Source organism: Notamacropus eugenii, chromosome 7 (assembly GCF_028372415.1).
Source record: "Notamacropus eugenii isolate mMacEug1 chromosome 7, mMacEug1.pri_v2, whole genome shotgun sequence".
Lineage (NCBI taxonomy): Eukaryota > Metazoa > Chordata > Mammalia > Diprotodontia > Macropodidae > Notamacropus > Notamacropus eugenii.
In genome coordinates this window covers 56206319-56220648 of record NC_092878.1, presented here as the reverse complement: position 1 = coordinate 56220648, position 14330 = coordinate 56206319, and the positions used below count along the sequence as shown (strand labels likewise).

At 36.9% G+C, this 14330-nt stretch overlaps 1 protein-coding gene and 1 pseudogene across 3 annotated transcripts in view; one reads left to right on the top strand and one right to left on the bottom strand.

The window, feature by feature from the left end:
* LOC140514472 (zinc finger and SCAN domain-containing protein 29-like) overlaps positions 1-14330 on the top strand; it is an 82980-nt gene that overhangs the window by 59444 nt on the left and 9206 nt on the right. Inside the window, exon 3 of one of the 3 annotated variants that reach the window (XM_072624910.1) lies at positions 11968-13972. The exons of the other annotated variants lie outside the window; for them this stretch is intronic. Coding sequence (XP_072481011.1) covers positions 11968-12011 — 44 coding nt within the window. The 3' untranslated portion in view covers positions 12012-13972. Of the gene's footprint in view, positions 1-11967; positions 13973-14330 lie in introns of those variants that run through there. 3 annotated transcript variants of the gene reach the window in all.
* Positions 978-14330, bottom strand: part of LOC140514476 (enhancer of rudimentary homolog pseudogene) — a 55788-nt pseudogene continuing 42435 nt past the window's right edge.

The following is a 14330-nucleotide window of genomic DNA, read 5'->3' as shown; positions in this document are numbered from 1 at the left end:
AAGTGGCCCAGTTGCCTCCAAAGGTACTGGGTTCTCTATCGCTATGTTTGTTTGTTTGTTTTTGTGGTTCTTTCCATGTCCAATGCCATCTTTTTTATTTCCCATAATTACATGTTAAAACAGTTTTTAACATTTTTTAAAGTTTTGAGTTCCAAATTCTGTCCTTCTCTTCCTCCCTTGCCTTCCCCCTCCATGAGACAGGGAGCAATGCCATATGCTTTATACATGTGCAATCAAGTAAAACATTTCCATATTAGTCATTTTGTATAAGCAGATTAAAATTTTTAAAAAGAATGAAAGAAAGTGAAAAATAGCATGCTTCAGTCTGTTGTCAGATAGTCTGAGTTCTTTCTCTGAAGTGGATAGCATGCTTCATCATGAGTTTATCACTGTACATTTAAACAGAGTCTGGATAACCACTTTGTGAGAATGGTGTTTGTGTGTGTGTCTCTGTGTGTGTGTGTGTGTGTGTGTGTGTGTGTGTGTGTGTAATTCTAGTTCAGAATTGAAGCAGGTAACCTCTGACATTACTGCCAATGAGATTTTATAATATTAAAATTATGCTGTATGTAACTTTTCTACATAATGGCAGGTCTTTTCTACATTAGTTGAGCATTTTAGCCACCAAGTTACCCTTTCCCTTATTACATTTTCATTTTAGTTTATGATTTTGAAGAACTAGAGTCAACATAAAGGGTTTAGAGTGCACTAAGACTTCATTAGTGCTTCAATGAAGTTTTAATGACAAGATAAATTATATTGACATTATTGAGAAAATGTTAATATCTATGGCACCTCGTCTCACCTTCAAATGATCAAGGAAACAACTTTGCTCGACTCAGCCCTGATCAGACAATATATGTGGTGCTGACTTCAGTTGTGACTTCTTTCATTCCATTTCAGAAAAGCCCCTGGAAAACTAGAATGGGTACAGAGAGGAGAATCAAGGATAGGAAAAATGCAAAGCATTCCATAAGGGCAGTCAATGAGCATTTATTAAACTCCTGCTACATACTAGTCAGGGTATATTAAACAAAAGACAAAAGTCTTACTCAAGATTATCATCATTTTTATAGTCAAAAACCAGTTTCTCCCTGTTCAGAATCAAGTCTGGGATACAGTTCCCTTTTTTGCTTCTTGTACATGAATTTATTTTCTTCTTTTGAACTTAGCAAACAATAAATAAAATGGGCATTTCCATATATAAAGTGGAACAGAAAATGATGTTTACCCATGGAACCATGAATATGCACCATGAAATAGCTTGTTTCTCTCTCCAATTATGCAAAAAACTCAACACATTATTTTCAAAGCTGTCCTACTTGTGTTTGCTACTGATCCTCCGCTTTTCCTTCAATAACTTTAAGAAAAGCTCCAACAACCTTTTTTTAATACTTTTCATTAATCAAATATGTATGTCTCATTCTACATTTTATGCCTGCCCATCATCTTGCTGGTAGGATGTGGGTGGCATGTTTTATCTTTGATCCTCTCATAACATTGCAATGATCAGATTCTAAAGTATTTTAAAGTGTTTTTTTTTCTCTGTAATATAGTTGTTATCATACAAATTATTCCTACTCTATTTTGGCAGAATTCCAGCAGATGACCAGATATAATAAGCATAATGGTTACCATTTATAAAGTGCTTTAAGGTTTACAAATTGTTTTACACATCTTATCTCATTTGATTTTGACCAAAATTTTTTATTAGTACTAAAACATGTCTTCATGCCTGGCTGCAGATCATTTCCCCAAATTTCTAATTAATTTCCTTCTCTGTCCAGGTAAGTTCTACTAACATGACAATATAATTTTTATTTTTGTCTCCATTTATCTTTACTCAAAAAGTTCTCCACTCTGCTTTTCCTTTCTTTTCCTGAATTTCCTCATGTACGTCTTTTTTTTTAAAAAAAATTAGTTTATTTCTTTTCAGGGTTCTACAATCACTTCTACATATCATAGATTTTTTTCCCTCCTTCCCCCTCCTTCCCCTCTCCTTTCCTCCCTCTTTCTCTCTGAGAAAGTGTGCAATCTGATATAGATTCTAGACATACATTCTTATTCAACGCATTTTCACCTTAGTCATGTTGCATAGAAGAATTAAATTGAATGGGAGAAATCACAAGAAAAACCAAAACAAACCAAACCAAAACAAAACATAACATAATACAAGGAAAATGGTTTGCTTCATTCTGTGATCCAGTTCCATACTTCTTTCTCTAGATGTTGAAGGCGTTTTGTCTCAAGAGTCCATTGGGAATTTTTTAGGTCCTTTCATTGCTGTGAAGGACTAAGTCTGCCAGAAAAATTCCTCGCATACTGTGGTTGCTGCTATGTACGAAGTTCTCCTGGTTCTGCTCCTTTCACTCAGCATCAGTTCATAGAAGTCCTTCCAGGCCTCTCTGAAGTCTTCCTGTTCGTCATTTCTTATAGCACAATAGTATTCCATTACATTCATATACCACAACTTGTTCAGCCATTCCCTAATTGATGGGCACCCCCTTGATTTCCAGTTTTTGGCCACCACAAAGAGTGCTGCTATAAATATTTTTGTACATGTGGGACCCTTTCCTATTTTTATGGTCTCTTGGGGATATAGTCCTAGAAGCATTATTGCTGAGTCAAAGGTTATGCACATTTTTGTATCCCTTTGGGCATAGTTCCAAATTGCTCTCCAGAATTTTTGGATCAGCTCACAGCTCCACCAGCAATGAATTCGTGTTCCAACTCTCCCACATCTTCTCCAACATGTGTCATCTTCCTGTTTTGTCATGTTAGCCAATCTGATAGGTATGATGTGGTACTTCAGAGTTGTTTTGATTTGCGTTTCTCTAATCAATAGTGATTTAGAGCATTTTTTCATGGGGCTATAGATAGCTTTAATTTCTTCCTTGAAAACTGCCTGTTCATATCCTTTGACCACTTATCAATTGGGTAATGACTTGTATTCTTGTACATTTGACTTAATTCTCTATATATTTTAGAAATGTGTCCTTTATCACAGACACTAGGTGCAAAAATTCTTATTTTTATTAACTAAAGAGCATTTATTGTATTCTCTACTAAGCCTTAGAGTTTTGAGGACATAACTAAATTCTGGAAAACCCTTACACAGAAGGATAAGTACAGTGAACGTTATAAGCAGATATAACAGCTGGAAGAACTGTAATTAAGTGCCAACTGACCAAAGAGTAATTTTCAGCTACTTCTTAAAAAAGAAAAAGAAAATGGGGAGGGACAGGGGCTTCAGATTGAACAAGACAAAAATCTTCTAATACTCCTAATGCGTTTGACCTTGGCTAGATCGTAACAAAATGGAAACAAGACTTCTATAATAACAACTCTCCCACTACAGCATTCTGTACACACCTGTTTTCCAAGCCCTCCCCACATCCCCCCAAGGCTTGCCAGCTTGTTGGGTCTGCTGATGGAGAAGCACATAGATCTTCTCTTTGATCCAATCTTTGTTGTAGGGCTGGTACATCTGAGCATCTGCTCAGTACACAAGGCAACTAAGATCTGCCAGATCATCAATGAAATCAAACAACTGACTTATGTCATATGCGACAGAGGGACTGTTGGGATTCATTCTCTTTAGATATTCTTCATACATCTTACAAACTCCTTCCATGCATTCATTCACTGATTCATAATCAGCATAAGTTTGGCCTTTTGGCCTCTTGGTAGGTTGTACCAACAAAATGGTATGAGACTTCATCTCCAAATGTAAATCACTCTCTCCGTTGATGACTCAACAAGTCATGCCTTGTAATACTGTATCGAGCTCCGAAGCTGTCACTGCCACAGCCACTGCACAAGAGCTGAGCCGCAACACTGCTAACAGCCATCGTTGCAAAAATTCTTTCCCAGTTTTCTGCTTCCCTCCTAATCTTGGTTGCAATGGGTCTGTTTGTGCAAAAATTTTTCGATTTAATGTAATCAAAATTATGCATTTTGCACTTCATAATGTTCTTTATCTCTTGTTTGATCAAAAATTTCTCCATTCTCCACAAATCTGAGAAATACACTATTTCTTGCTCCCCTAATTTGTTTATATTATCAATCTTTATACCTACATCATGAGTATGTCTTAATATACAAAGCTACTATAAGTTATATTTCCTTATTCTTCTTGGAAAAAAAACACTTTTCCAGAGTCATAATCTAGTCATCAGTTGTATCTCACCAAACTACAGAGACATATAAGATTAAATTTACTTCCTTGCAAATTTAAATTTCTACTTGATTTTATTTAGTACTAATACTCTGTATATCAGCACACAGAAAGCTGAAAGTAGGGATTATACTGTTGACTCTTTTTAAAAAATTTGACTCCTTAAATTAATGATTATTTTTTCCTGTGTTGTAATTATTACTTTGCATAGTCTCTAACTTGATAGACTTAGACATTTTTCTTCCTTTTATTCTTTTTTTAAATTTAAATCATTTTTATCAGACTTGTAAGACTCTAGGAAAATATAATTTTGTCAGTCATCAACATCTGCACTTCATCCCTGGCCATATGTCCGTCATTCATGTTTTAATTTGTGGTCCAGAAATCTAAATTCTGTTCACAGGTGTCATCTTATTAATCATTTTCCAAACTGGCCTTTTTCATATTAGCCTCGCCTCCAAATGGCAGTAGTGATGCAAACATTCCCCCCCTCCCAGAGACCTCTCCTGGACTTTGTAATCCCCAGCAATGCCGTCTACGTTTATTCCAGCAACAGAGTTCGATCCCACACATGAATTACCAGAAGTGTTTGGAAATGTCAGATTTAACAAATCTTGGGAGGCTCTCTGTCATAGTTTAGATACATTCTCCAGGAAGTCAGCAGACCTCCCCATTGTTAATGTCAGGTTGATAAATAAATGCCTTGGAACTGCTTAGCAGTGTTGCCAACCATCACTACTGGTCTCTTCTCATGACTATCTTAATGTCACCAATGGGTCCACATTTCAATTAATTTCAGTTCAAGAAACATAGTCTGATCTATACTCTAGCAAGATTATTTTATCAGCTGGGAGAAAAATGGTTTACGTGGGGACAAACTGAAAAGGCACACTATTACAATAGCTCAGGTGGGAGTGGATCAAGTAAGCAAACATTTTTTAAATTTGTATTGTGTTTTAAGCACTATGAGAGTTGATGTGGGCCTGAAATAAGGCAGTAGTCATACGAATAAAAAAGAGGGAATGAAATCGAGATACTATATCATGTGAAATGAACAAGATTTCACAATGGATTGGTTATTTGGGAGGAAGGAATGGGAAAAATTAATGTTGGCTGGGAGGTTACAAATTTGGATTTACCGGACAATAGTGATTCTCTCAACAAAAATCAAGAAGTTTGGAAGCAGGGTGGGTTTAGGAGGAAGGAGAATGAATTTTGTTTTGGATATGTTAAGGTTGAGATTCCAATGTGATAGTCTAATGGAAATGCCTAATAGGCAGTTGGTAAATGTGGAACTGGACTATAGGAGGGAGATTAAAGTTGAATAAAAACATTGAGGAGTCATATAGACATGATAATTAAACTCAAGGAAGCTGATGGGATTATTGAGGTAGAGGAGGACCAGGGATGTATTTTTGGGCAACATTCACAGATAAGGGCAAGAGTTGTTTAACAATACAGCAAAAAAAGACCAAGAGCAGAAGTGAAAAGAAGAGGAGAAAAACCAGGAAAAGTATCATGGAAACGAAGGGAGAAGAGAGTACTCACAAGGAGGTAGTCATGGACAGGGTCAAAAGATAAAGAGAAATTAAGGAGGAGTGAAAAGGGCTTGTTGGATTTGGTGGTATTTCAATAGTATGGTGGGGTTGGATGCCATATTGTAAAGGCTTTAAAAGTCAATGGAGGCATTAAGTATAGATGGCTTTTTCCTTAGAGTCTGGCTGTGAAAATCAAGAAAAATATAGAATCATAACCCAAGGAGTTTTTGGGGACAGAAGAGATATATAAATATTTGAAAGTGTCAGAGAACAAGCCAGTAAATAGGGAGCAACAGAAGATAAGAGGAAAAGTTACATTCTAAACCTCCTCTCCCATACTCTAGATTTTCATCTTGGAGACTCAATCTGAAATTAACACAAAGAGTCTCTCTGTCCCTGTGATCTCTCCCTCTGTTCAGATTGCTTCTCCCAAAAGTTCCACTTTAAAAGGCCTTTAAAAAGGTCCAGCAATAGTTCATTAATCTCCAGAATGAATTCCAGATCTGATCTCCAGATATTTGATATCTTTATCTCTTCCAATCTTCCCTTCAGCTTCCTTTTATGTTTATCTTCTCTTATTGGAATTATGCTCTCCTGGAGCATATGAGATATTCAGGGAGGACTAGCACTGTGGTGTGAGGGCTTGCCAAGCACTTTTCAGGGCTGTTCATCCATCTTTGGTGTCTACCTGGTACTTAACTCTTATCTGTGACTGCAAGAAGCTATACAACGTGCAGTGGCTACACCCCAGGATAATGCCTCTGCAGATGGGTTAAACCAGGTTGAGGGTAACCCATGGACCTCAAATCCATCGTTGAGTTAGGGAAGTGTCCGCCCCAAGCATGTGAAGGATTTCCCTAGTGGAACGGGTAGATGAGAACAATTCATTCCAATGGCTATGAAAGTGGTTGAAGCAGGCACTATGACTTGCTGAGAGGTTGGTCAGACAATGAAGAAACTAAGGTCATTCACTGCATCCAGAGCCATTACCAGTAGTTGTGATTTCAATGACTCTGAAAAAATGAGCCTGATTACTTTGTGCAACTGTGCCTCACTTAAATCCAGTTCATGTATTAGTCAAGACATTGCCCAATGAATTCATCGGTCTTTGAAAATAAAGCACAAATAACATTTCTATTACCAGCACATTCTTGATACATGATAACCCAAAGGAGAGAAAGAAGGGAGAGGGAGAATGGGGGAAATTATCTCATTGGGAAATCAACTGACCTAGAAAATAGAGTGAGGAGAGATAGTTTAAGAGTTATTGGACTACATGAAAGCCATGATTAAAAAAAAAGAGCTAGACATCAAATTTCAAGAAATTATAAAAGAAAACTGCCTCAATATTTTAGAATCAGGGGTAAAATAAAATAAAAAGATCCACCAATTACCTTTTGGAAGAGATCCCACAATGAAAATTCCCAGAAATATGGCAGACAGATTCTAGAGCTCCCAGATCAAGGAGACAATATTACAAGTGGTCATTGAAGAGCCACAGTCAGGATCACACAAGATTTATCTGCTTTCAAGTTAAAGAACTGGAGAGCTTGGAATATGATATTCTGGAATTCAAAGGATCTAGAACAGGGATGGGGAATCTGTAGCCTTGAGGCCACATGTGACCTTCTAGGTCCTCGGGTGTGGCCTTTTTTGATTGAGTCCAAGTTTTACAGAACAAATCCTTTTATTAAGAGTCCTTGTTCTGTGAAGTTTAGATTCAGTCAAAGGGCCACATTTGAGGACTTAGAGGGCCACATGTGGCCTTGAGGCTGCAGGTTCCCTACCCCTGATCTAGGATTGCAACCAAGAATCCCCTTCCCAGCGAAACTAAGTATAATGATTTAGGGAGAAAATGGTCATTTAATGAAATAGATGACTTTCAAGCATTTCCAATGGAAAAACTAAAGCTGAACAGAAAATTTGATATCTAACACAAGACTTAAGGAAGCATAAAAAAGTAAACATGAAAGAGACTTAATAAGGTTAAACTGTTTACATTCCAGTATGGGAAGATGATACATGTAACTTCTAAGAACTTTATTATTATGGCAATTAGGAGACTGCAAAAACAGATGACATGGACATGAGTCAATTATACTGAGATGATCTCAGAAAAATGAAGGGATGAAAAAGAGGGATGCATTTGGGAGAAGGGGAAAGGGAGAGGTAGAATGGGGAAAATTAGCTCACATAAAAGAGGCACACTTGAAAGTTCTTACAGTGGAAGGGAAAGTGAGGAGAGTGGGCAACACTTGAACCTTATTCTCAGAATTAGTTCAAAGAGGGAAGAATATAGAAACTTTCTTAACTGAATATAGAAATGTATCCTATCTGTCAGGAAAATAGGAGGGAAAGGGGCTAAGAGAAAAGGGAAGAGGATAAAAGGAAGAATAGATAAAAGGAGGTAGTGGTCAGAAGCAAAATTTACTTTTGAGAAGGGTATAAAGGATGAAAAGAGGTAATAAGAGAGAGAGAGAGAGAGAGAGAGAGAGAGAGAGAGAGAGAGAGAAGATAAACAGAAAAAAATAGGACAGATGGAAATGTGCAGCTATTAATCAGAATTCTGAAGGTGAGTAGGATAAACTCACCCATAAAAAAGAAGAGTATAGTAGAATGGATTAGAAACCAGGATCCAACAATATGCTGTTTACAAGTTACATACTTGAAACAGAAAGACACTCATAGGGTTGAAATAAGGGGCTGGACCAGATTTTGTCATTCTTTAGCCGAAGTTAAAAAAAAAAAGGCAGAGGTAGCAATTATCATCTCAGAAAAAGCAAAATTAAAAAATGACCCAATTAAAAGAGATAACCAGGGAAACTACATTTTACTAAAAGGTACCATAGACAACAGATGGAAATACTAAATTTATATGCACCAAATGGGAGAACATCCAAATTCTTAAAGGAAAAGTTAAATGAGTTACAGGAGAAAATAGATAGCAAAACTATATTGGGGGGACCTCAATTGTACCCTCTCAGAACTAGGTAAATCCAACCATAAAATAAATAAGAAAGAAGTTAAAAGATGAATAGAAAAGTTAGATATGATACACCTCTGGAGAAAAATAAATAAGAATACAAAGGAGAATATTTTTTGTCAGCTGTACATGGCATCTTCACAAAAAATGAACCATGTATTTGGGCATAAAAACCTCAGAACCAAAGGCAGAAAAGAATATTAAATGCATCCATTTGCAGACCATAATGCAATCAAAATTACATCCAATAAAGGGTCTTGGAAGCAAATATTAAAAATTAGTTGGGAACTAAGCAATCTAAAACAAACTAAAGAATGAGTGGGCAAAAAAGCAAATCATAGAAACAATCAATAATTTTATTGCATATAATGACAACAATGAGTCAACATACCAAAATGTGTGAGATGCCACTAAAGCAATACTTAGGAGAAAATTTATATCTCTAAATGCTTAAATCAATAAAAACAGAAAGAGAGAGAGAGAGAGAGAGAGAGAGAGAGAGAGAGAGAGAGAGAGAGAGAGAGAGAGAGAACAGATCAGCGAATTGGACATGCAGTAAAAAGAAAAACTAGAAAAAGAACAAATTTAAAATCCCCAATTAAGTACAAAAATAGAAATCCTGAAAAATCAAGGGCAAGCTTAATAAAAATTATTTTACATCATTGAAATAAAAATGCAACATGATACCTTACAAAAGTGACATTTGAGTTGAGTGCTGAAGTAAACTAGGAATTCTAAGAGGTAGAAGTGAGGAAGAGGACTTTGCAGGCATGGGGAGAGTTTGTTCAAAGACATGAGGTTGGAGTATTTAAAATCACATAGGTACAATAACAAGGCCAATTGGACTAGACTGAAGAGTATGTGCAGGAAAGTAACGTAATAATATAAGAAAATTAGGTTGGATCATGAAAGACTTGAAATATCAAAAAGAGGAGTTTGTATTTGACCTTAAAGTTGATAGGGAACTAGTAGAGAGAGCCAATTGACCATGATATGGTCAGACAGCCTTGTGTGGGATGGATTGGAGAGACTTGATATTTCTTCTCCTTCCTTTGAATTTTATTTTATTCTCTATTTAGGAAACACTAAATAAAATAAATATTTCTATATCCTTATTAGAACAGAAAACAGAAGAATCATAAACAATCAGTCAACAAGCATTTATTATACACCCATTCTATGCCAGGCACTGTGCTAGGTTTTGTATACAACACTGAAAATCTCTTTTATGTACAATTTGCTTTTCTTTTTAAGTATATAATAAATTCAACATGTCATTTTCAAAGATGTCGCACTAATCTATGACTCCCTCTGTTCCCTTTTGTGTATTTAAAAGAAATATTTCAATGCCACTCTTTTCCATTGTTATTTGCTGTAGTTCTAAAAATGGCAGCAATAGAAACATCACAAGAGAATAATACTAAAACCTCAATAATTGGTAAAGAAGAAACAAAATTATCATTTTTGCAGATGGCATGAAGGTTTCCTTTGAAAACTTTATAGAATCAGCAAACAGTAGTTTTTTAAAAATTAAACCAAGAGATGCAAAATAGATACACAAAATTTATCAGCATCCCTATAAAAAATTTAAAAAATGATAGATAAAAGATAGAAAAAGAAACCATATACAAAATAACTACAAAATGTATGTAGTATCTGGTGGTCAGTCTACCTCACTCAAGACTTATATGAATAAGTTGCAAAATACTCTTCTTAGAAATAAAATCTTAAGTAACTAAAAGGCTATGTATTGCTTATAATTGGACCATGACAATATAATTTAAAGAGATATTATCTACAGGAATTTACAGACATAATGCTATATCAATCAAATTACCAAGGGGTCACTCTATAGAATGAGACAAAATCAGGTTAAAATTTGGAAGAACAAAATGTCTGGGACCTAAAGGGAAATAAAGGGGGGGAAGGTGGGGGAATAGCACTTCATGACCTCAAACCATTGTATAAAACTATAATTACCAAAACCACTTGGAGCTGGTTAAAAAATGTAATTTTTTTATTAGGGGCAGGTAGGTGGTACAGAGAGCATCTAGGTGACTCAGTGGATAGAATTCTAGGACCGGAGTCAGGAAAGCTCATCTTCATGAGTTCAAATCTGACCTGACACTTACTGGCTGTGTAACCCTGGGCAAATCCCTTAATCCTCTTTGCCTCAGTTTCCTCATCTGTAAAATGAGCTGGAGAAGGAAATGACAAACCACTCCAGTATCTTTCCCAAGAAAACCCCAGATAGGGTTGCAAAGACTCTGAAATGGCTGAACAACAAAATGGAAAAGTAGATCAATGGAACAGACTAGATAAGCAAGAAATCAAAAATACTCAGTCAACAAGCATTTATTAAACACTATTTTGTGCCAGGCACTGTGCTAGGCTTGGGGAACACAATGAATCAGCCCATGTCCTCTGGGAAGTTACTTTCTTTTGGGGTGTATACATTAAAGTATATAAAAATAAATACAAGGCAATTGTGGGATGACTCATCATCATACATCTTTTTACAAAGGCTTTTTGCGTCTTTATGTTTATCCTACTTTCATTTTATGTCCCAGGATGCTCAAATCCCATTTGAAAGCTGTGCTTCATCATGCATATATTTTAGCAGTTTTTATTAAACCAGAGTTCTTTTCCTTTTAGCTATCAAAATGCAGCAATATCTTATATCATTTAACAATTGATTGAACTCATTTTGTTCTTTATGTAAAAGAACTTTTTCTGTTCTTTTAAATGCTAACCTCCTGAAAAGTCTTTGAAGAGATAACGTACTAAATCAGCAGTGATGATACAAATGCAAATAGTAAATCAATCCCTATCCTCATGGATCTCCCTCATGGAAAGGGGAGGCAAGAGGTCCCTATGTAGTCATCTACAGAATAAATAGAAAGAGGATAAATAGAAATCAACGAAAAGTACATGAGGCAGTAAGTTTGCTGCCACCAGAAGTGTTCAGCATAGACTGGATATTCAGCTACTTGTCAGAAGTTTTGTACAAAGGATTCCACATGGGGTGAAAACTCAAACAACCTCCAAGAACCTTTGCATGCCTAAAGAAATGAGAGAAATAGTTTAAGGAAAACTGATTCTGAATTCCATAGGCTGTGCAGAATTTCTATCAGCTTTGAGTACTAAAACCTTTTTGCTAGACAGGGTTAACTCACTCTTTGGGTGTATTCATATGTGTTCAATGTTCCAGAAAATGTCAGGTCTCTTTTAGAACAAGCTAACAGAACCACATTCCTTTCCCCTCACAGGGAACTACCCAATAGCTAGCAGGAGAGCATTCTCTGAATTCTGAGTCTTGGGATAATCACCCTGAAGCCAACTCTACACATGTCCCCCTGTTTGTTCAAGGGATGAATCGGCATGCTAGGGCAGCATCCCAATTTCTCACCACGAGGACCACGACTGCATAAGGCAGCACCATCATCATGGTTATATCAGTGGCTTTTGAGTGACTCTGTACTCCTGACCACCGGAATATCTGGTAGCCATGTGTTTTGCACACGGGAAGGAAGCATTACACATCTTCAACTGTTTTCAAGGCTATGGCAGCAGCAGCTCAGTAATTAGAGCAGAGAGATCTTGGAAAACCTTGTCTGGCCAGCGAATGATGAGTTTGCTTTTGGTTTAGAACATTAGCATGCAGAGGTGGGTCACAAGGGAAGGGTGGTGAGATGGTTTGGAAAGATAAAGGGGAGTGATTCAATGTGGTGGGGAAGTCTCTGAAGAAATCAAAGCACCCAAACATCATTATTTCTCTAGGCTCACAGACATTCTCTCTCTCACCAATTGTTTTTCTCTGCTAATGAAACTGTTGGACCTTGAGATCCACATGGATAAACACACTGGTTGACTTTAAAGTTTCTTCAAATCCTAGGCCTAATTGGCAAATGACAGTGGGTGGAGGAAGCTTGTCAAGAAAGCCCACAAAACACTCTCTGGCAAGAGTCTCAATCCCTAGAAGACCGTTCTCTCGTGTTGTATTCTCTATGGACTAATGACATCGGAGAGTCACCAATTATAAGGGAAATACCAGGATACCAGAGTTGTTCCATGGCAAAGTGGTCAATACATACCTTTCTCTACCCCTACACAAACCATGAGGCAAAATCAAGTCATTTCCTACAGAGAATCTTCAATCTGAAAAGAAGAGATTTGCTCTCATGTGCTGCTCCATAGACACAAAAGATAGCTTGGACCTTGGTAACTTGGGTTATAATGGGAATGGGCTAGGAAAATGCTTTGGAACCAGCGAAGTCCCATGCAAACCTCATAAAGTTTGGCTTTTTCTTTTTTTTAACCAATGAACCCTAGGTCAGGATGGGTTTGGGGGTAACTTCCTCCTCACAACCTCGACTTCCTGTCTCTAAGGGAAAGAAAAGACTCATCTCAGTCTCTCTTACAAAACATTTTGGTGACTTCAATGTAGATGAATCAGAAACATATGGATCAAATTTCCTCCTAAAATACACATGGGCTTAGCAATTAAAAGAAAATGTGTTGGATGCAGCAGATTTGCTCTTCCAGCCAAACCCAAATGTTTGAGAACTCCACAGCCCCCAGACAGAGTGATGGCCACCAAAAAGGATCACAAGGAATTAATGGAGAAAAACTAGGCTGATAAATGTAGAGGCACAAGGCATACAATAACTAGGAGGAAGCACTACTGGGCCTGGTGTCAGGAAGACCTGAATTCAAATCTGTTCTCAGACATGTATTACAAGTATGACCCTGGGCAAATCACTTAACCTCTGTCTGCCTCTAGTTTTCTCATTTGTAAAATAGAGATTATTGTAGCACCTACTTGGGTTGTTACAAGGCTCAAATGGGATAATATTTATAAAATGTTTAGCCTAGTGCCTGGCACGTAATAAGTGCTTAATAAAAAACCCAGAAAAACAAAACTTATTTCCTTCCTTCTCCCCCCACCCCGCTTCCTTTCTCTATCCCTCCTACTCTTCATCCCTCCCTCCCTTGTTTTCCTTCCTTTCTTCCATCCAGTCAACATTTTGTTTTTCAACAGTCAGCAATTTCCATGCACACAGAAATAGGGAATGAAGCATTTTAGTGTCTATGGATCCCATTAACAGGGAAAATTCTCCTGCAGAAATTATGCACTAGAAAATTTGCCTTGAAATATGGGCTGATAAATGTGTTAACTTACAAGGAAAAAATCTAAACTATATTAGAAAAGGGTTGTTACAAGATGTACTGGATAGACATACACCAAACACATTCTGGCTGGCAGGCTGTACATTCTGTTATTTGATAAAGCTAATAATGTGGTAGGACGTGTTGATATAACTGATCCATTTAGCAAAAACCACAAACATTTACACAGAAAAAATAAATAAATAAGGTTTGCAGCTCTGGCAGAGGAGCTAAAACAAATCTAGAAACTGAGGAGCATCAAAAAAAAAGACAGATATTGACTTGGCAAGTGGGATGATTTCACTGCACATTTGTTTGACTCAGGGAACAAAACGTTTGGTCAAATCAAGGGAACTCATCATTCAGTCACTTTCTACATTTATTTACTAAATAGCTATAGGTATCTCCCTAACTGATTTCTGCCCCAGTTGTAAAATGAGGTGAATGCTACCATTTGTCACTA